Source organism: Microtus pennsylvanicus, chromosome 19, assembly GCF_037038515.1.
Source record: "Microtus pennsylvanicus isolate mMicPen1 chromosome 19, mMicPen1.hap1, whole genome shotgun sequence".
Classification (NCBI taxonomy): Eukaryota; Metazoa; Chordata; class Mammalia; order Rodentia; family Cricetidae; genus Microtus; species Microtus pennsylvanicus.
The window spans coordinates 34,096,995-34,119,059 of record NC_134597.1 but is presented as its reverse complement, the minus strand read 5'-3'; the positions used below and the strand labels follow the sequence as shown (position 1 = coordinate 34,119,059).

Below are 22,065 nucleotides of genomic sequence, written 5' to 3'. Positions count from 1 at the left end.
CTCTTTCACGCTCCCCAGAGCATGTCATCACGAGGTGTCTTCAGGCAGTGTATGTGTGTATTGTGTTTATCTGGTTTCCCAGCAAACAGGGTTTCATCTCTCAAGCTTGCAACGGGTCCGACGCTCCCAAGCCTACAGCACCTACAGTAGAGGTTCTGCTATTACTGCATGATTATGTGGCCCTTGTGGAGGATTTTGGTTTCAGTGTAGTAGAGGAGTTTCAGTTTAGTGTGGGTTAACCTAAGACATCTGTGTCATAAACTTGGAGTACTAGCTTTAAGCGGGCCAGTTTTTAGTGCTGTGCAAATGGCACATTGTGAATTTTGCGAGAAGCCAATGGATATGCTTTAAGGATAATTTGTAGCTTTAATCTCTGCATTGGACTGGAACCATGGCTGATCCAAGCATATAAAGGGAAGGAAGTAAAGCGTCAGCCTCACTGGAACTGTCAGAAGCCAAGGAACTGAGTGCGTCAGGGTTTGTTCTGAGAGAACAGACTGCGTTTCAAAGGCACCTGGAGGTTAGCGTTGGTCCTGGTTCTCCCCTTGAAGCTGTTAGTTGTGCCAGAGAGGATACCAGGGTGAGCATTTGAGCCTCACGCCTGTAGAGACCACATGCTATCTCTAACCCTTGACTCTGGGATGGCAAGTTCTAGAGTCTTAGAGCCTTGACTGCTCTCTGGGACACTGAATGACTTCTTTTATGGCCAAACTTTGTTATTTGGAGCTCTGAACGTAGCTGTTTGCACCAAGATTGCATTACAAAGGAGAAAAGCAAAAAGTATGTCCTTTTCCTAAGCTGGAGCCACAGTACATATTTGGTCTATTTCAGCTATTTTCGAAAGGGGCCCTTCTTTGGCCTGGCCTGCTTTGCCAACATGCCCGTGGAGAGCGAGCTGGAGCGTGGCGCACGGATGAAGTCTGTGGGTATCCTCTCTCCATCCTACACCCTGCTGTACCGCTACATGCACTTCCTGGAGAACCAGGTTCGGTAAGTGGCTTCTGTACGGGGCTTTTATCTGTTGCGGGAAACAGCAGGATCAGCAAGCTGGTGCCTGTGCATTGAGTCCCTGGATGCGGAGGCTGGGGCCCAGGACCACAGGTGTCTTTCCTATAGCATCTGTGGCCCTGGGCCAAGCCTCAGTTGATGCTCCTTTCTTTCTTACAGCAAATTATTATAAAATAATTCTTTATCCTAAAATGAAAGCTGGGGAAGATACTTGCTTTCAGTTTTTATTAATACTCTCATCAATTTTAATGACATTGTTTTAATCAGACATGAACGTGATCTTTGTTTATACTCAGCTGCTATACTTACCGTTTTCCCAGGTAGGCAGGTAGAACATAAATATAAAGTGTTTTATGTCAAATTACTTAATATTTGGAGTAATAAAAGAATATATAGCAGCAGAAGAAAAATTATTAGTTACTTTCTATATATACATACACACACACACACACACACATATATTGCATAATGCAGATAACCTAATTGAACATCAAACAATGCTGGAGGATGTTATCTCTAGTCTACTCTTGGAAGCACCATTAAAATTTTAATCTCTTTTCTTATATGTATATTTGTGCTTTGATAAAATATGCTTGACAAGTGGGCAGAGTGGCCCAGGAAATAAAGGCTTTCAGTTTACATTACTAGCAATATAGCAAGACCTTATTTGTCACACATACAGCATATATTAGTGTGTGTATGTATAGTGTGTGTGTGTATGTGTACTTAGCATAGATACTATAAACTATTTCATTTTATGCATTATTTACTCATTCATTCATTTACTCATTTTGAGTTAGAATCCTGCTTCGTAGCCCAGACTGGCCGTTTAATTTGCAGTCGTATAGAATCCAGGCTTTTTATATGGTTAATGGCTTATAAACTGCAGTCCTCATGATTGCGCAGCAGTTGCTCTTAACCACTGAGCCACCTCTACAGCTCCCCTGGGTCATGGTTTCAGTTGATGGGATCTAAGCTAGTCCGTCCTTCTTTCTTTCATTTTCATGGTAACTCCCTGTATCTCACATTTTATCCTTAGAGTCTGACTCTTCCCCGCCCCTCCCCACATCTGCCTGAGTACTTTGGAGTGAGCAAGACTCTCAAGTGCTTTTTAGTACAAAGAAGTTGGTTTTCCCAGCCTCACGAGATCTAAATCAGCTTTTCTGAACAGCAATTAAAAAAAAAAATCACTCTCTTCTCAGCTCTTAAGCCAATGGTTTTGATTCTATAGCAACTCATTTTCTGGGTACCAACTTCTGCTTTAGCAAAAATAGAAGCTAAGTTACTGTAACAAAAAAGAGACCCCAACATATAGCTGTTCAGACAAGTCAGAAGCCCACCTTTCTAGCACAGCTTTCCCAGACCAGATGGAGAGAAGGGTCTCAGCGTGGATGGCGCCTGGAAGACGGTCCTTCCGTCTCACCTGTCTCCTAGCACGATGGTGGAAAGTGACTCATTGCTATCCTGTGACATTTCAACCAAGAAGCAGAGAGACTTATGCAAAAATCTCAACTTGAACACATCACTTCTGTGCACATTCCGTAGGCTAGTTGTTGGCTGCTGGCCAAACCCAGCTGTAGGAAGTCTGAGGACATGTCGTTCCCGAAAGGGTGAAGTCATCTAAAATGTGGAGGCTCTGTATGCTAAAGGAAGAAGTCTCTGCCAGTGTCATAAACTGTAGACTTTCCTCAGTTACCATATCCACCCAACAGCCCTATTACCACTGTTAGTTCCGCATGTCTTTTAAAATTGATCCGTTCGCATGATTACAGATATAGATCACACAAGAGAAAGCATGTGCCATGTTTGTGTTTCCCCTTCTCATTCGGCAGTAGAGGAGCTCTCGGGGGGCACACTGGAGGCTTCCCCATCGTTTTCCCTTGCTGATTCAGGAAGACTAGAACAGAGACGAGACTTTGATAACAGGGCACAAGGAAAGAGGAGTCAGGTCTAGATGGGACAGTAACTTCTGTGTAGGTTAACTAGACTTCATTTCTGCACTGCCTAATCTTCATTTAAATTGACTCTGACTTCCGATGTCCCAGGCTTACTTACTAATATTTTAGCTATAGTTATTACATATCTGAATTCAATCACCACAACCCATGTAAGAGAAAAAGCCCAGATGTGGTGGGGCATGTTTGTAATTCCAGCACTGGGGAGGTGGAGAGGTGGATCCCTAGGGCTCACTGGCCAGCCATCCTAGTCTACCAAGCAAATTCTGAACTAGTGAGAGACCTTGGCTGAAAAAAAAAAAGAGTCCTCAGAAACCATACCTAAGGTTGACCTCTGATCTCTGCTTATACTATTGAACACACGGTCTGGGTAGCTTCACAGCGTGGCAGAACAGGCAACTCCTGATTTATTTAACCATTCCATTGTATTGAGCTTTAAGATGGTTTATCTTTTGCACACGAATTTCCTAGAAACGGAGTCGTTGGGTCAGAACAGTGGTGGTACTTTCCCCCCGAACCAGCAGTGAATGGGAATGCCTGATGGTTCTGTATCTATAGAGCCCACTGACAGACTGGTCCAGACGACAAAGTGAGGTCGCTGGCAGAGCATCTCTGAGACTCAGTGGATGAATTAGTGCAGAGTACGGTAGGGGACAGCAAGGGTCTCTGTCCTGAGCATCTGCACAGCATGTGCCCCATCAGTGCAGTGGGCTGTGGGCCTAAAGAGAACCCAGCCTGGCTGCTCCTGCAGGGGAATCCTTGGTGCTCCGTCATTTGTCCCCGCCATTGACAGGACTGTCACACAGTTTCCATGGGTGGCATGGTATGTGCTTCGGTGTGGTAGTTTTTAAATTTACCTGCCCGTATTGAACATCATCGTCTCCAGCTTTGAGAAGCCACCTTGTCTTCTGGCACTCTGTGGCTCTAGTACCTTCGGTGTGGAGGTTTTTAAATTTACCTGCCCTTATTGAACATCATCGTCTCCAGCTTTGAAAATCCACCTTGTCTTCTGGCACTCTGTGGCTCTAGTACCTTCGGTGTGGAGGTTTTTAAATTTACCTGCCCGTATTGAACATCATCGTCTCCAGCTTTGAGAAGCCACCTTGTCTTCTGGCACTCTGTGGCTCTAGTACCTTCGGTGTTGTGGTTTGTTGATCTATTACAAAACCCACAGTGATGTTTAAACTCTGAGGCTTCCACACAACGGTTGGATAGCATTTCTCTCTGGATTTCCGTTTATGCCTGGGCCTCTGTGTTCTCTTCTACATTTTCTGTTACTGCCATGTTAAGGCAGTGATACCTTAGGCTGTCAAGGGCAGAGTCCTGATTAGCTGTTTTCGTTTCACATCTAATGTTTATTTTTGTATGGGGGAGTGAGATCAGGCTTGATGAAAAGGACTTTTACCTGCTGAGCCATCTCGATGGCCTTGCCCTTAGCTTCCTGTCTAGAAGCCTCACAGTGCTGACTTTTTCTGGAGGCTCTTGGTCCAGCTACAGCATTGACTGTGGTCAAAGAGTAAAGACCAGCAACTGAGTAGCAAATCAGCAAACAAAATGAAGGTGCCTTATTTAAATTACTGTGGATAAGTTACTTCTTTGAAGACTGAGTATATAGATTTTTCGTGGGCTGTTAAGGGAAAATGGATCTTAACTCAAACACATTTGAACTTCACACATTTGAACACATTCCAGCTGGCACCCCGCTGCCTTCTCAGAACAACTAGCCAGACCTTAGCCACCAAGGATTTCCTGTCCAGCCCAGGAACGTGTCTGTGAGTTACAGCAGTTGCTGTGAGTGCCCTCATGCTGGTTCATCGCTGCTAGAACATGGCCGCCTCCCAAAGCAAAGCTTTTCGGACCCCTAAAATTAGAGTGAGGTGCTTATTCTTAGTAATTATTTTCTAAACTTTTCTTTGGGAGGAGACAAGGGCCCATTGTTTAATTTAGGCTAACCTTGAAGTTATGATTCGCCTGCTCAGCCTGTTCTTGGATTATAGGTATACACTGTCACAGCTAATAACACACACACACACACACACACACACGCACACACTTTTTGTTTGTTTGTTTGAGACAGGGTTTCCTTGTGTAACAGCTTTGGCTGTCTGGGAATTGCCTCTGTAGACCAGGCTGGCCTGGAACTCACAGAGATCCTCCTGCCTTTGCCTCCTGAGTGCTGGAATCAGAGGCGTGCGCCACCATGCCCAGCAGCAACATCTTTTTTAAGCACAATGATGACGGATGTTACTGCTCTCAATACAAACTTCTGCACAAGGTCTCTGCCATTATCTTGCCATTGAGTGCTGGAAGTCACTCTGAGGGGTGACAAAAGCATCTGCTACTACTTTTTCATTGGACATCTTCCTCTGAGCAGCTTGAGTTACTACGCCCGGCATAGGTGATGGCAGGTTGGTGGACGGGAGGAGCAGGAACTGCCTGTTTGTAATCAGTGTTGTTCCAGCTGTCATCGGTGGTGCTCCTTTTTCTCCCCGAAGCTTCTTTTTCATTGTTCAGTGGTCGCTGGAAAATAAACCAGGGTTGAGAGGACTTTTTATTCATCCTTGTGTTAATTTGCTGGGACAGTCTAACAGCATCTGTAATGGGGTGCCTTAGAAGAAAGAGACTTCCTGTCGCATAGCTCCGGCGTCATCAGTGTTACCGCTGTTGGTTCCGCGTCTCCCCCAGCTCTGTGCTTTGCTGGCGGTCTCTGGGTAACTTGGCATCTGCATCCCCAATGTCTACCTTCATCTTCATATAGCTACCCCAGGCCTGTGAGTGTATATGAATTCCCCCTTTTAAGTCACACTGAATTGGGGTTTCCTTGAAAAATACCTTGGTTTAACCTAATTGCCTCTGTGCAAATCATCCCAATAAAGCCAATATAAGTATTGAGATATAGGTACTCAGGTAAAGGCCTGAGATTCCAGCATATCTCTGGGGAGGGAACAAGAATCAGCTTCTAATATTTCTATTAATCATAATGCCTTGGTTTGGAGGCAGGATTCTGTGTTGTCCAAATGATCTAGGACCTCAATGATATTTTCTTGATCTAAGGATCAGCTAACAAGACTGTTGGCCTGAGCACAGGGTGTGTCAGAGGGGAGTGCAGGGTGTGTGTGTGTGTGTTTCTGATTCATTTACATTATTATTTGATATGAAAGTGTGAGCCCCCAGTGGCCTTCAGTCATAGCTTTTCCTTTCTCTGAGACACTATGGACTCAGCTTCTCCCTGTTCCTTTCCACCAGCACCAAGCACAAGTACGCTCACATTCTACACAAAGCAGAGCAGCTGTAGGCAGGACGTGTGTGGCCTTCCAGGTTCTTGGAGAAGCACAGGTGACCAGCAGCATAGCTTGCTTAAGAAAATCAACACTTGGCCCTGCCTGTCCGTTCTGAACATTTTACATGGTGCCACTGGGGAGTTTCAGGCCCCATGTGTGCATTTTTCACAAAGATGACTTGAAGGGAGCGTCCAGGTGCCGACCTCCGGAGTACGTCTGGGCCTTTAGCTCTCTGGGTGGAGATTCACAGTTGTGCTGGGCAGCGCCGCTCAGCTCACTGTGTGTGTGTGTGCTCCACAGACACCAGCTGGAGATGCCGGGACACTACTCTCATCTGGCCGCATTCTATGAAGACAAGAAAGGGGTGCTCCACGCCGGCCCTGGAAGGGGCGGCAGCCTGCCACCCGTCTACTGGCTGCCTTCCATCCACCGCTACATGTACCCCGAGATGAAGGTGAGGCTGGTCATTCTCTCATATCTGGGGATAGTCATGGTAGATTAGTTTTTAAATGATAAGGAAGTTATTCTCGTGCAGAATAGTGCTTTTGGTAGAACTGGGTTAAATGTAAGCGTTTGGGCTCATTGAAAACAGAAGGCAAATTGCCTTAAGCAATATGGCGTCTGGAGCCTTCTATAATCATAGCACAAATCCACATACACTGGGTCACAAGGGGCGATCTCCTGGGATGCAGGATGCTTTTGATTGTGTCGGTTGCTTCTGCTATTAATCTAGCCAAACATTCGAACTAAAGATGAAGAGTTTGATGAGCAGACAAGGTATTTCTTAGCTGTGTTATTTTGACATTATTTTATTTGGAAATTCTGTCGCATCCTTTGCACTTGTACTAGCATGTTTGTTTAATGTTAACAAGAAAGTCGACCGTGCAGCAGGTGTTGAGAAGATACAAAAGCGTCTAAGAATATGAATTTCTGTTGTCTCTTCCTTCTCCTTCTCCTGTGGCTGGGCACAAGATATTTCAGTAAAACTCAGGACTCCTCTTTCAAAGAAATTAATTTATCAATGCCTGTTGCAACATTCTTTTAAAGCAAGGTTTAAAGAAAAGTGTTCTCTTTTTGTTGTTTGTTTTTTATCCTTGTTGTTTGTTTAAAGCAATTGAATGGTTCACTGACTTGCTGTAGGCCTTTATAGCTAGGAGACTGACAAAATTGAAACACAGGACTGTCAAAGCCCGTGTTCACTCCCTACCTCCTTCACTGCTTTTCCAGAGATTTGGACCAGAAAACAAAGACATGGCTCATGGGCCAAGAGCAAATTACTTAAATGAGATTGACTTTTTATGTCATTTAGCCATAAGGAAAAAAAATGAAATAAGTAAGATTTTATCAGCAAACCAAGAAGAGTATGCTAGGTATCTAAAACTAATTCAAGACAGGAGCTCAGTAGTGGAGGGGTCTGAAGACTGAAGGAGCAAGCAGAGGACACAGTAGCTCCTCCCCTATATTTGTAAACTCGCCACAGTTGCTACCCTGTATTGCCCAGCTATTTCTGCCTAACAAACCACCCAAGGTTAAAAGCTTGAAGTAGTGCATGTATGTGATCCCACAGTTTCTGTGAATAAGAGCTCCAGTCCTGGCTTAGCTGAATCCCCAGTTTAGAATCTGCTATGAGAGACTTCAGGTAAGGCTTCAGCCAGGCTTGAACTCTCAGCACAGGGCCCAACTGGGCAAATACCCATTTTTCTAAGTTCATACGGGAGTTGACAGAATCAGGTTTCCTTTTCTTTTTTTCTTTTAACTTTTTTATTGAATCTTTGGGGATTTCACATCATTTACCTCAATTCTGTTTACCTCCTGCCCCCCCCATATTCCTTCCTCATCTCTACTGCACCCCCCATACAAAAGAAAACAAAACGAAGTAAGCAAGCAAACAAAAACAAGAACAGAAAACCCCCAGTAAACCAAAACAGAACAAAAAGCACATGAGGAACAGAAAAACCTCTGCTTTTCCTCTCCTGCCTCTCCGTCACCTCTTCACCTGTCCTGATGGCACTGGGGGAGTTGCTGTGTCATATAGTGTACCCCTTTGTCCTATCAGCTTGACCGGCAGATGTTCGCTGCAGTAAGTCACTGGTCTGGTGCAAGGCCCCTTGTTTTTGGAGCACCATCCTCCTTGGTTCCTCACCAGAGCTCTTCTGGTAAATCCTGTGGCCATCCCGAGTCTTGGTGATCTTGTGGGTATTGTTCCACAGGACCAGTCCCTTCATGAGCTCCAGCAGGTCCCAGGTAGGGTAGATGCTAGGGTGAGTCAACCCAAGGTCTAATTGCGGGTCTGGGTGTTAGCCAGGCAGGTCAGATTGAGCCACGGGGGGCACCCACCTCGGGTGTGGGGTTGGAGTCAGCTCCCCTACATGCATGTCCTCAGGGTAGGTTCATCCTCGCTTGTAGTGAGGGGTGGGGATCCTCCAGAGTCCAGGGGCCTACTTTTACTGTAGTGACCAGCAAGAGGCAAGGGCAGCTTTCCCAGGGCAGTGAAGGGCGAGGCCAGCTCAGCATAGCCCTCTGATTTTATCTTGCATGGTTCCTAAGGCCTCCTGGTGTGACACTGGCCACAGGCATCAACATAGATTCCAGCTGCTGCTGGACCACAGACCCAGACATGGTCCATGGCAGCAGCCTGGGTCCGGACAATCCTGGTTCTAGGGTCCCACTCAGGTGGGAATGGTCTGGCAGTCGCGTGGCTGCCAGACACCACCAAGGCCTCAGGTTGCAGCCCCAACCCTGGGCCACTATGTGACTGTTAGAGTGTGCCCTTTAGATATGAAAACACCAGAATTTTATATGTGTGTGTGTACATATGACTGTGTAATTCACCACTGTTCAAGTAGTAGGCAGCTAGAATGTCCGTGTAGTAAACAGCCATTATGAAGAATGAATCAGAACGCAGCTGATGCAGGAAAGGTCTGCCAGGTCTATTTTATGTGAGGGTAGCAAGGGCAGAACATTGTACGACTATGATCACACTTTGTTGAAAACTCAGTCTCAGGTAAAACCATCATGTACATATTCTGTGTATTTTCCGTGAAGACAGAAAAACATGAATGAACACATACATATGTATGTATGAATATATACATCGTGATGCCTATGTGGCCGGAGAGCAAGGCGAAGTGCAGAGAGTCAGGGAGGGCAGTGCTTCTGTTTATAATGCAGAAAGGGCTTGGGCAAAAGGATGGGACTGGAAGTGGTTCTGTCTCCAGAGCCAAGCAACACATCCGTACTGAACATACACAGGCTTTTTTCCTCATGATTCTGCAGACAGTGCTGCACAGTGATTACATGGTGTCTTAGTTCGGGTTTCTGTTGCTGTGAAGAGACACCACGACCACGGCAACTCTTATAAAGGAAAACATTTAGTTGAGGTGACTCACTCACAGTGTCAAGAGGTTCAGTCCGTCATCATCATGGCAGGACATGGGCGGCGTGCAGACAGACTTGATGCTGGAGAAGTAGCTGAGGGTTCTACATCTTGTATGCAACAGGAAGTAAGTCTGTAACACTGCGGGGGGGGGGGTATCTTGAGCATATATGAGACCTCAAAGCCAACCTCCACAGTGACAACATTTCCTCCAACGAGGCCATATCTACCTCAGCAAAGCCACACCTCCTAATAGTGTCACCCCCTTTGAGGGCCATTTTCTTCAAACCACCACATATAGCATTTGTAGGGCATTAGGTATGTCAATAACTTAGAGGTGATTTGAAGTCTGTGGGAAGAAGTGTGTTTGCTACATACTAGTATTATTTCATTTAAGAGATCACGATCCACAGGATTTGCTACCTGGGAATGGGTCCTGGGGAGCAGCTCTCCATGGATACTGACCATATATATTATAACTACATTTGCTTTTTATGGAAGATCATAAACATGTTCAAAAGGAAACTTTATTTTCTGCAGAAGCCCCTGAGAAACAAGCTGAGAAATTGTAGACATTTAAATCCAAGTAAGAGAAGCACCTGTGTCATTGTGCACCTGAGTGGGGCGCAGCGAAGAAGGGACGGGATCTGCAACTGACCTCAGAAGAGGGAGGACACCTGGGGCGGTCTGCGTGTGGGACCTGAAGCACTAACATTCCCTCGGCCCCACAGCTTTATATACACTCATCCTTCAGCCAGAAGAGTGTCCTGCAGATTCGTTCCCTATGTTGACGCTTAGACTCCACTTACTTCAGGAAGCCTTCTCCGTCTTTCAGAACGCAATCAAGCGCCTTCCCATTTGCCCCCAACAGTCACTGTCCTTGTCCTGTCACCTCAGGCTATATTATGGTTGCTTTTTTACTTGCTCTGCTCATTAGGTAACTGTCAAATTCAGGGTCTGGGTGTCTTTATTCATTGTTGAAAATAGCTTAGTGATTTGGCACAAAGTAATCACTTAGAAGATACTTCTCAAGTTAGTGGATATGGGTATCTATGAATGAACGAATAAATGAGATGAGAATTTAGAACCATTTATCCTAGGACATATTTGCGCAGTCCCCGGCAGGTCTCTATGCAGCGCAAGCACATTCATGTCAAGGGCCTAAAGATGGCAGAAGGAAGGCAGGGCAAGAAAGGATTGTGTTTGAGCTCCCTTTCTGTGTGGCTGCCATTTGACTCGATAGAAGGCAGTGACTGGAGAGATCTGACCAGCCTTGGCCCACGAGGGCTCCTCTCCCTGATGATTGAAAAAAGGGCACAGGAAGTAGGCTAAGAGTCACAGCACGCTTGCACAGTGGACGGTGGCCTTGCTTGCAACAAGGAGCTGGTGAATGATATCAGGGTAGAGGTTGTAGGTTGCTTTGGAAAGGAAAATTTCCCTCCCAGGTAGCCCCATCGGAGCTCTGTAGATTGAGGACCAGTGGCGGCGTAGTACAGGGGCTGCAGCAGGGCTGGCTTAGGGCTTGGCCGCCCCCCATTCCTGCAGCTGTCAGACTTTCAGCTCCGTGTGTACTTTGGGGAAGCTGCCTGTCTTCAGAACTGTGCCTGCCTGCCTGCCTTTCTTATGGCAGATGAGCCTGCTATACCTACAAGGAAGCATCAGAGTGGCCTTCTGAGCTATCACAGGTCGCTGGTTTGACGCCTCTGTTCTGCTGGTGACACCGGTGTTTTCTGTGCTTTGGTGTTCCTAGCTATAAGTCACTCATGTTATGTCTCCAGTGGTCCTTAAGCCGGCCGAGGTAACCCATCGTCTGGTCTCCCTGTTTTACAGGCTAGGAACGCAGGCTGGAAACATTGGCTCCCTCTCCCAGGCTTCCCTTTAGGAAACAGCTAAGGCAGGAGCGCAGTTCTCAAGCTGACACTCTGAGCCCCTAGCTGTCCTTCCAGAAGGTAGCTCCGAGGTAGGGTGGCCCCCTGCAGTTAGCGTTCCAAGGAAGCTGGTTGGAGTTGAAGTATGCCAGAGGTAGCCATGAGACTGTTGGACCCTCCCTGACTGTAACTGCTGCAGATACTGGACTGTGCACAGGAGAGTCCCCAGGTCCCTGCTGTTGCAGTCTGTTTGCTCGTCATTGTATTGCAGTGCTAAGTGTTTTGTGTTGAATGTTCTCATTGAGGCATACATACATATCTTCAAGTGAAGTTTCTAAAAGTTCATACTTTAAAAAATGCCTGCATTCGAAGCCCATGTGCACATACAGGCACATGCGTGCCCAGGCCAGAGGGGAGCTCGGATCCCTTGTATCTGGAGCTGCAGGTGCTTGTGGGATGTCTGTTATGTGATACTGTGATCTGAACTCCTGTTGTCATGACTGTACGTTAAGCACGCTGAGCCATTGAGCCATCTCTCCATCTTCCAAACTGCTGAGTTTCAAATAATAAAATCCAGCTGTTTCCTCTGCACTACTCTCCAGAGTAAAGTGTTTATAGTTCTGAAATTCAGACTTCATTCTGTTGGGAGAGCTGACACGTCAGAGGAATCAAGCACCAGGTAGCATTTAGTGTGGAAGCAACTCTCTCTGAATTTTTGGGGATTTCTCGGAAGGCTCTTTCACAGTGACCACTTCTAACAAGCTGTCCACTCGCCCTTGTGTGTTTCCAGATCACACACCCAGCTGGCTGCATGTCTCAGTTTATTAAGTTCTTTGGAGAACAGATCCTCATTCTTTGGAAGTTTGCCTTACTCCGAAAGCGCATTCTGATATTTTCTCCCCCACCCGTGGGCGTCGTGTGCTACAGAGGTAACGAGAAGCCCAAATGAGGGGCTCTTCCTAAACATTCAGTACATACGCCCTAGTCCTTCAGTTACTGCGCAAGTTAGGAAGAGTTTGGGCCCAATCAGTGGGGTCAAGGCTTCTGGTTAGATTTGTATTTTAGAATGTGGAGTCTAGAGGCAGCGAGGACAGATGAGGTTTCACCTTCATATCTGGGCTGAAGCAGAGATATGAGGTAAACTGGACAGGGTTGACTGAAGTATGCAGGGATGTAGTTGAGAAAGAGTCTAGGACCACAAAGATGATGGGGCCACCAAAATGGGGAACCGAGGCATGGGGGTGGGGAGTAAATTTGGGTGTGTACTTCTTGAGACATTTCCAGGGAGATGTATACAAGCACTTGTGTGATTGGGTCATGACCTGTGGGGAATAGTTGGCCTTGAGAAGAAGGTTTGAGAGGGACACAAAGCCGAATCTTTGGGATGGACAGCATCCCCTGGACAGAGTGTGAGGAATGAAGGTGTCAGGTGTGAGGCTGACGAGTGGTAGTGCAAGGAGCGGTGAATGAAGATGATGGAGAGAGGAGGACCAGAGCATGGAAGGTTCCAGAGGGAATTGAGGAGGAGGAAGGCCAGCAGAACCAAAGTCTAAGTCAGGTCAGTGAGAGAAATTCAGAAAACACCTGTTTGACGATACATTGCTGATGAGACCTTCAGGATATCCAGTTCTGCAGTGAGGCCCTCACAGATTTCCCAAGGCCACCTGGTCACAGGATAGGTAGCACAAACCAGGCCCTCCCAGCTCCGGAGACAACTTCCCGTTGCCCTAGCAAAACACAAGAGGCTGTCAATTCCTAAGAGGTTTGTTTGGGCTTTTAGTTCTGAAAGTCCAAGAGAGCGATGCTGGCATCTAGTCATCTTTTGAAGATCCCCTGGCGGAAGAGATGGTGCAGGAAAGAGTAGTGTGGGGGAAGGAGCAGAGCGACTCTATAGCATGCTTTAGAGATCACTGACTCTGTCGTCAGACGACACCAAAACTTGTATGAGCGTGGCACCTCTTTGACGTAATTCCATCTTAAAGATCCCGCATCTCTCAGTAATACTACACTGGGGGCCAAGCTTCAGTGTGGGGTTTGACAAGAACAAACCACAGAATGTACCAGTTCCCATGTAGATCAGCTGTTTGGAGGTATTGACCTGCACTCGGTCTTGAGTGGGGGAGATGGATCAGAAGGGAAGATTCCTCACTTCTGTTGTCCCCACCCTTCCAGTGTACTGCTGCTGTTGTCTGGCCAATGTCTCACTGCCTGGCATTGGAGGCACCATCCCTGAATCGAAGCCTTTCTTCTATGTGAATGTGGCTGACATTGAGAGCCTGGAAGTAGAGGTGTCCTATGTAGCCTGTGAGTATGGGGCCCTCCCCTCCTCTCCCTGTGTCCAAACCCTTTCTTCTCAGAAATAGGCTCTTGGACTCTTGGCTCTGTAGTCAGATTGGGGCGGCTTTCTCTGTGCCCCCTTGGGGCTACCTCATTAATCCTGGGTTCCACAGGCACCACAGAGAAGATATTTGAGGAAAAGAGGGAGCTGTACGACGTCTATGTGGATAACCAGAATGTAAAGACACACCACGACCACCTGCAGCCCCTGCTGAAGATCAACAGCGCAGACAGGGAGAAGTATCGTCGGCTCAATGAGCAGAGGTGAGACAGCTGTCCGCCATATACATGCCGTGTGTGCTAGTCAGTGCAGCCCAGGCCAGCGCTGTGCTAAAAGGACCAGAGGTTTGCAGGGCAGTCAGGAGCACCATTCTGTTCAGGATGGCTCTGTGAAATCTGTGCAAAGCCTACACCGCCACCCCTTTCCTTGAGCATTCCTAAAAGCGGGGGATGGGGAGCAGGGGGTAGAAATCAAGGGGTGCTTTAGGAAGCTGACATGCTACCCTCGCTGCAGGGTAGCAGACACTCATGTGTGGTTTCTGGTGGGCTTGAGACTCTGAGATCCCATGAAGGAGCAGTTACAACACCAGCTTTTAGAAACACCCCGGAAGACCTTGTTTAGATTTGCCCATGTATGTTTGGAATAGCCGTTCATCTGCACGGTATGGTTCCATTAGGAAACTTGTCTATGCACACCGTCCCATGTAACTCTCAATTCTGTTTATCCTAGGAGAGAAAGGGTTAGCATATATTATCCCCATCCAGTGGACAATCAGGCAAGACAGTCACCTAAGGGGGTTCCAGTGGCAAAACGGGCCACAGATCCTGGGTTTGAGTCCAGGCTTAGCTCATTCTCTTCCTAGTCTCTGGCCTGGCGCTAACTCTGCCTGGTGCTGTTTCTTGGGAGATAGGGACATTGTTGATGTTGGATTGCTGCCAATCACGTAACTGGGTGCAGCAGCCACTAGAGCCTGATAGTGTTCTCCCCTCTAACAGGCAGATGCTGCTGTACTCCCAGGAAGTTGAAGGAGACTACAACCCTTGTGAAGAAGACCTCTTTGTGCTGTGAGTTGGCCTGGGCAGGAGCTGTGGGTCTCTGGGAATCCTTTCAGTACTAACTTCTATGGACAGACAACTTGGTTTGAGCCCATGCAACCCACTACAGTTTCGGATGTCCTTTATTCTCAGGCTCTCAGGGCTGGGTCCTTAGTGGTAGCCAGAGTCCTGCACACCTATCAGGGTGAACCCAGAGTTGCCGAAGAGATAGGAACAGGTCCTAGAGAACGGGGACCCTGAGCATGCATCTGATTGACCATTTGCATCCAGGATGTCACCACATAGCTGTCATCTCTCCGCCCTCTCATTTGTTGACCTTCTGGAAAGAGTGTTACGAGGTCAGCTGGAAATTCTACCCTTGAATCGAGGGTAACCTTTCCTCTCCAGATCTGGTAGACATGGGAAGGGCTGGCTTTCAAAGAGCCCCAGGAAGTCCTGTTTCAGAATCAGAGCAGAATGTGGTTGAAGTAGAAATAAATGCTCTGGAGGGTCCTTAGCTTTGATGAGGGCATCTCCATGGAGCTCTGTCTTGTTTCTGAGTCTACTTCCTAATGCACACGCACTGTCTGGGCAGAGTGTCTTGTCAGGGTGTGACAAGCCATTTTCTTACGTCTGTGGAAAGCCCCTGACTCCAAAGCAGGGCTCGTTTACTCACCCAGCATGTGTACAGCTGTGACCCTGAAATCCTTTTCTTACTGTATAATGCTCCCGCAGACACCCTCCCAAAGGGGGCAAACACCAAAGAGGCGCTATGAGCCTTGCCATCCTCAGTGAGTGCAGCGTGCCTCTCCTTTCCACTGCTGGCTTCAGAACTGCCCTGTGCCTGCTCGAGCCCCTCTGAGCTCTCCCTGTCTGTGTGCAGCATCAGCGACCTAGGGCTTCAAGGCCAGCGCAGAGCCCTGTGCTCTCTAGCGAGGCTTGTTGGCTACCAACTGCAGCGGTCCAGGCAGGGCTTTGAACAATGTGCATTTTCAGTCTCTCGCTTGAAGTCTTGGCCTCAGAACTGCATTCCCAGGCTCTGTGTTTTCACTCTTCCCTGAGGGTTACACACAGGGAGAAAAGCTGTTTATGGAGCCTCTCCGGAAGGCCATGCTTAAAACAGGAAAGTCGTAGTCAAGCCGCCATCCCTACTGATTACTCTATCATATGGTGATTCTTGCCCTATGATTTCCTTGCGGACATCATTCACATTCTAATAACCATATTACATTTACTTCCTCTAAAGATTGTTAGATTTAATTTAGAAGTTTTGCACAGTTCAGGCTCTGTATGTTTGGGTTATATGGTTGACCTTTTGCTGCGTCTTCTCTCCCTTTCCTGTCTTGGAAATGCAGGTTTTTCCTAGAGCAAAACAACCGGATTTTTCAGACTCTGTTGGAGGTGTCCGCCAGTCAAGACAAAACTCTAACAGCAGAGCATGCCCGAGGCATGGGACTGGACCCCCAGGGAGACAGGAGCTTTCTGATGGACCTGCTGGAGGCCTATGGCATCGATGTCATGCTGGTCATTGATAACCCCTGTTGTCCATAGGAGGACCAGGACTTGGTGGTGAGCCGTTCATGTGGGGTGACAGGAGCCTGGCGTGCACCCTAGGCCCTCGGCAGCTTCAGTTTAAGTTAACACAGAGGACTGTTTAGACTCTCCAACCCATGTAATGTGTGCCATTTCCTCTCTCCCCTCCGCCCTGCGCTGAGGTGAGGCCATCGGGTTTTGTAACCTTTGGTTGGACATTGGAATCTACTGTCTTCCGCTGCTGCTGCTTTGGGGTTAGTCTTAGGAGTTCCGTCAGTCAGAGGGAGAATATAATACCCATGAGTCCTAGTGTGGCCTTAGATGTGCATCTGCCTAAAACCAGAAACTAATCAGATGACCTTTTAGGGTCACCAAGTTCTAGGGGTCGGGTTGGGATGACCTACTTGTCACAGGACAAGTCTGCGTCTTCTGGGTTGATCCGAGTGGGGACCTGAGAAGGAAAGCAGTGTTTCTGACAGAATGTCAGGGAAAGGTGGAAAACTAGGATGAATCTTTGAAACCCTTTCTAAAGTAAGGTCATGGTAGCTACACAGCATAACACACCCCTAGCCCCTCCTGCATCTGAATCCCCTCCGGATGGCTTGGTGAATTCTGAAGGTTGGAGCTGGCCCCGGAGCTTATATAAGCAAGTTCATTTGACATTTGAGTCTCTTTTGAGGGCTATCTTCTTGGTGTAACAGGTTCAACAGGTAAGGGAAGACATCTCAAGGTTCTCTGAGAGCTCTCTGGAGGGATTGTTTGCTGTCCTGAAGCAGATATTTCTAGTGAATTCAGAAATGTAGCCAGGGTCTGAGCTGGTTGACTCAGTTTGGGATGTGGTGGGAACAGGTCTCTTAACTGGTTTAAAACTTCCACAAACTTATCTTTAGCAGAGAAAACATTCCTTAGCCTAAGCAGCTGGGTCCACAGATCCAACAGATTTGACAGGGAAAATAAAAAGTGCCTCCGCTGCCAGAAGAATAGCTGGAAATCACAGATGAACAACCATGCCCGCTTTCTTTGGCCTGGGATAGAACTTGCAGTCAACTTGTTCTTTGGGGCTGGGTCACTCGCGACTGCCAGGTTACTAGATGAGACACACTAGATGCGAGGCAGGTGTTAACCATACTCAGAAAGCCAGTTCCAATGCTAGTCTCCTTAAAGATTTTGACTGAGTTTGCGGATTCAGTAATGATTTCTTCTCCTGTGCTCTTACTGCCTGCCTCTGTTACATGTGAACAGCTAGCTAGCCATCCAACATCCATATCTGTAGCCAAAGAGAAGTCAGGCTGATGTCTGCAGCAGACAGAACTTCAGATCGCGGGGCTGGGCCTCTTATCTCAAGTCTAGGTTCTCGCTTAACTCAAGTATTTTCGCTGTAGTTCCCTGATTAAAAATCCAAGAAGGAAGAGATTTGGGTGTGTGGAGATGCAAATACACACTGATGAGTCAGGGTAACATCTTTTCTGTAAATATATAAATAAGTTTAGGCATTGACATAAACTGTTCAGCTAATAGGTTTCTCTCTGCAACGTGGGTTTAGCCGTCATCCCAGTAACGTTTACAAAAAACAGCTGTGCGCAGTGGCTCAATTTTCACCTGTTCCTTCCTGTGGCTGACTTCTCCTCGTGCCCCAGGGCCAACTGAACAGGGACCATCAGATGCTGATGAAACAACACTTCCAGTAATCTCTGAGAGCCTCCAAGTTGGACGTAGATATCCAGCCAGAGATAGGAAGAGCCCTTTCTGAGAACCTCCCCAGAGCCTTCTGCTTGCCACCACTGTTCCTGTGCTGATGCAAGCTGATCTAAAGATAGCAAGGGTGAGAAAGGCTGTCCTTTGTGAAGTTGGGCCCTGTGGACCCTTTCTAACTAAGCCCCTGATTTCCTGGTCTCTTTGTACCCCGCCCACCCTTGCAGAGGACAGTGTATAGGTGGCCCAGAGGGATACAACCCCCAGATGATGCCATGTCTTCGGTCATAGGTTCTGGGCTCTGCTGACCCCAGAGCAAGACTTCTTGTTCAACATCTCTTTCAATCCTTTCCTACTCTGCCAGCTTCCTCCTGCAGCCAGAACCTGGCACAGACCTCTGCGTGGCCCAACAGATGTATGGTAGCACCTCTGCAGCCTTTGCCTCCATTATCAGCTTCAGAGTACGCCTTAGAAGTGAATTCCTGTCTGTGTCCCCGTGAGGTCTCACTTCATCAGACTGATCCCCCCAGTGGCGGTGAGCGATGCAGGCCTGCCTCATGTGCTGCAGGTTCCCCATACAGCGAAGACATTTGGGTAGACGGATACAGGACCCCTCTACCATGATGGCACAGAACCTCGCAGCCACAGGATTTTTTTTTTGTCACTTTTGAAATACTTTCTAAAAACCCATCTTGTTTTACTAGGAAGAAAGAAGTGAGTTCATACCCTTCACAACTTTCTAGGTCTGACGGTCAGCAGAGTCAGGCATCTTTTTTTTTAATTACCACTGGCCTCTAGGGAACAGGGTTAAAAATTCAGGTGTGGGTCCTGCCACTCTCCTGGTGGCCCCCCAGATCCCTGCCTAAGCTAACAGAGCCCTTCTGGGGAGCACTAAACCCCATCTGTACCATGCTATGAACCATGTGCCAACCCGAAACACTTCCTGAGTTGCTGGCTACTCAGTCATTCTTAAGTTAGAAGAAATTCCAAGTGGCCACAATCCTCAGAGGGATTGGGGTTTTAGAGTTGTGGACATCCATATTAAGTATAACAAAGGCCTCTTAAAGTGGATGTTGTCAATTTCATTAGCAGATGGTAGGAAATAGTTGGCTAGCTGGTGCCTGGCTCAGGACTCTTTCTCCAAAAGGAGTAAAAAATAGCAGAGCTTATCTCCCCAGAGTCTTCAGAGGAAGGCCAGGCCATTGCTTGGTATTAGCTTGGGCTTTAAACATGGAGCCTTCCCTATGCTGGGCGCAGATCCAGGCCCGTGTTGGTGTCCTACCTGGGGCCCATATGGTCCCGCCAGTCAGGAGTACAGTGTGACAGGAGGCGTTGGCCTCCCACACTCCCGCCCTCCCTGGCTGTGGGAGAACAGGGTAGGAACTCGAGACTGTCGCTTACCTTGCTGAAAACCACAGAAAAAGCACGGGAAGGTGAGAGCGACACTGGGAGACAAGAGGTTCGCTTACATACTTACCTGACGTTAGTTAGCTAGGAGATAAAAGTAAATTAAGTCATAGCTCGTGGCTGTCTTCCTTCTGGTGGTGGCAGGCGGTGAACCTGCTCTGTCGAGGCACTGAAAGCATATGGATGCAGTGAGAGAGGAAAATGGGACTTTCAGGGAGACGTGCACAGGGTGGTACCCAGTTAGCCTTCTGGTGGCAAACGCTGGCCTCTAGAGACGCAGGCACTCAGGAACTGTCCTTTCCCTTAAACTCACAGCGGAGAGTGGATTGCGGTGCTCTCCCCAGGTTCCGTGCAGTGGTCCTTGTATGGTAAAGAAGGGATACAGGGTGTGGATGAACAGAATTACAGGATAATGCCGAGTTTCACAGTGAACTTGCCTTACCATGAGAAGAGTGTGAAAACTGGCGAGAACCTCTGTAGGAAGGCCCAACAGGCCCTCCAGGGCTGACATCTCCCCACCAGACTTGCAGGCAGGTAGGCTATGATTCGAAGAGCTGTCAGCCCTCCTATCTCTCACCCATGGCTCACAGTTGCACCCCATGGCGAGGATCCTGGGGGCCTGTGGGCTTTACCTCAGCAGACCTGGTCTCATCCCTTCTCATCTCATGAAAATCCTTTCTGATTCAGGTAGGGGAAGGGGAGAGGCTGAGGGCTCCTTATACCCAGTGCGTGGGTTTTGCTAGCATACCTCTGCTCCCAGAAGCGACTGGAGTACTGAGTGTTGTAGGAAAAAGACTGTGAATTAAGGTAATGTTTTCCCTATGAGAAACACAAGTTTATTTTTATACCAGTGTTACTGAGTACTAAAGTGTTGCAATGGAAAGGAATCGCAAAGTCATAGTCTAAGAAGGACTAGGCAGCGTTGTAATTGGACAGCCGCCGAGGCCCTTGGTGTCACTGTCCATGACAGTGTACTGGAGCTTGGACAGCCGCCGAGGCCCTTGGTGTCATGTCCATGACAGTGTACTGGAGCTTGGACAGCCGCCGAGGCCCTTGGTGTCACTGTCCATGACAGTGTACTGGAGCTGAGCACAGGCTGTGAGAACTTCCTCAGTGGCACTAGTTGGCCTGGGAAGGATGAGATGGCCACCACCTTTGGCTGAAGCTCCAGGACAGAAGGGATAAATGCAGTCCTTCGGTGACTGCTTCCTCCTGGTCAAGGGAGACGGTGGGAATGGGGGTGGTTTCTAGCTGGCACTTTAATTCCCTGAAGCGACTGCAGGTTGGGTGATGATGCTGTAAATTTAGAAAAGGAATAGGAAGTTTCTCGTGCTATGTAGAGAAATGGAGATGGGATAAAGAAAGCTCTGCTTTCATCTTTTTACAACTTATTCTAGAGCCATGTTGACTTAAAGTCGTTACAGCAGAGGATTTATTTACTTTTGCAGCAGGTTCCTGCTCAGTCTCACGGTGAGTTTATTTCGCTTCCGATGATACTGGGACTTATGGGGGCAGAATAGGGTTTTATAAATTGTGTATAGACGGAACTTCAAAGTGAAATACCCAGCAAATATATTTAATTGAAATTGTACCTGGGTAAATTAAATAAATATATATATAAAAGTTAGGAAAACTAACATCAGCCATCAGCAATGGGGGATTCTGGCTGGGCTCCTGAACTGCCAGCATGGGTGGCTTCTAGGATTTGGGGTGGAGGTAAACAAAACAAGTTCTTTATTTGTCCAGAACTTGCTGGCTAAATTTTTATATAAGTCTGGAATATAATCCTTTCCTGAAGAAATAGTTGTCACCAAGGAAATCTGTTTTCCATTTTTTTTTCTTTTTAAAACATTAAGTGTCCCTGTTGCCTTAAATGTAAAAACCTACTTTGAGTAATAACCCCAGCCTAAGAGTTATAGCAATAAGAGAATCCGAATCTATTTTTGTTTCAAGTCTTTACCTCTATGACAAAGTCAGAAAGATAATTGGTAAGTATTGCTCTGGGTACTACTGCAGACCAATGTATCCTTTCTCTGTGTCTTCAATTGTGTGTTATTTACAGACCTGGAGCGAGCTGGGCTTAACCCTGAGGCTAAGTGCAGATGTTTCTAGAACTGATTCTTTCTGTGGTACAGGAACACCTGTGTATATCATCTGTACGTATCTGAACCAAGTTATGTGCAGATGTTTCTTGAGTTGATTCTTTCTATGGTACAAGGAACACCTGTGTATATCATCTGTATGTATCTGAACCAAGTTATGTGCAGAGGTTGATAGTAACTATATTTACAAAAACCCCAAATTTTTACAATTAAAGTCCACATTTTAACATGAGCCTGTGTGCTGTGATCTCTAGCAAGGTGTCTTGGTAGGAAGGACGATGGCCCCAGCTGTGAGCAGAACCCGAAGGCTGACGCTGCTTTTACCTAGAGATGAGAACACACTGGGGAGCGGCAGCCAGTCCTTTGAGAGACTGTGGTTGGGTAAACATCTCCAGGTAATGGAAACTAAAGTCAGAGAACCAGGACTGTGTATCTTTAATCCCCACAGGAAACTTCTAGACTCTAGAGAAG

General features: G+C 47.3%; 1 protein-coding gene across 5 annotated transcripts in view; it reads left to right on the top strand.

The window, feature by feature from the left end:
* Positions 1–21,826, top strand: part of Dennd11 (DENN domain containing 11) — a 34,719-nt gene extending 12,893 nt beyond the window's left edge. Inside the window, exons 3-11 of one of the 5 annotated variants that reach the window (XR_012908533.1) lie at positions 832–990; positions 6,545–6,698; positions 12,279–12,417; positions 13,661–13,792; positions 13,939–14,089; positions 14,822–14,890; positions 16,216–20,413; positions 20,534–21,596; positions 21,677–21,826. Coding sequence is in view for 1 of the 5 variants with exons in the window: in XM_075953680.1 (XP_075809795.1) it covers positions 832–990; positions 6,545–6,698; positions 12,279–12,417; positions 13,661–13,792; positions 13,939–14,089; positions 14,822–14,890; positions 16,216–16,411 (1,000 nt within the window). In the remaining 4 variants the exon portion in view is untranslated. Of the gene's footprint in view, positions 1–831; positions 991–6,544; positions 6,699–12,278; positions 12,418–13,660; positions 13,793–13,938; positions 14,090–14,821; positions 14,891–16,215 lie in introns of all 5 variants that reach the window. The other 4 variants (XR_012908532.1, XR_012908530.1, XR_012908531.1 and 1 more) reach the window with 4 other exon arrangements.
* Positions 21,827–22,065: the final 239 nt, after the last annotated feature.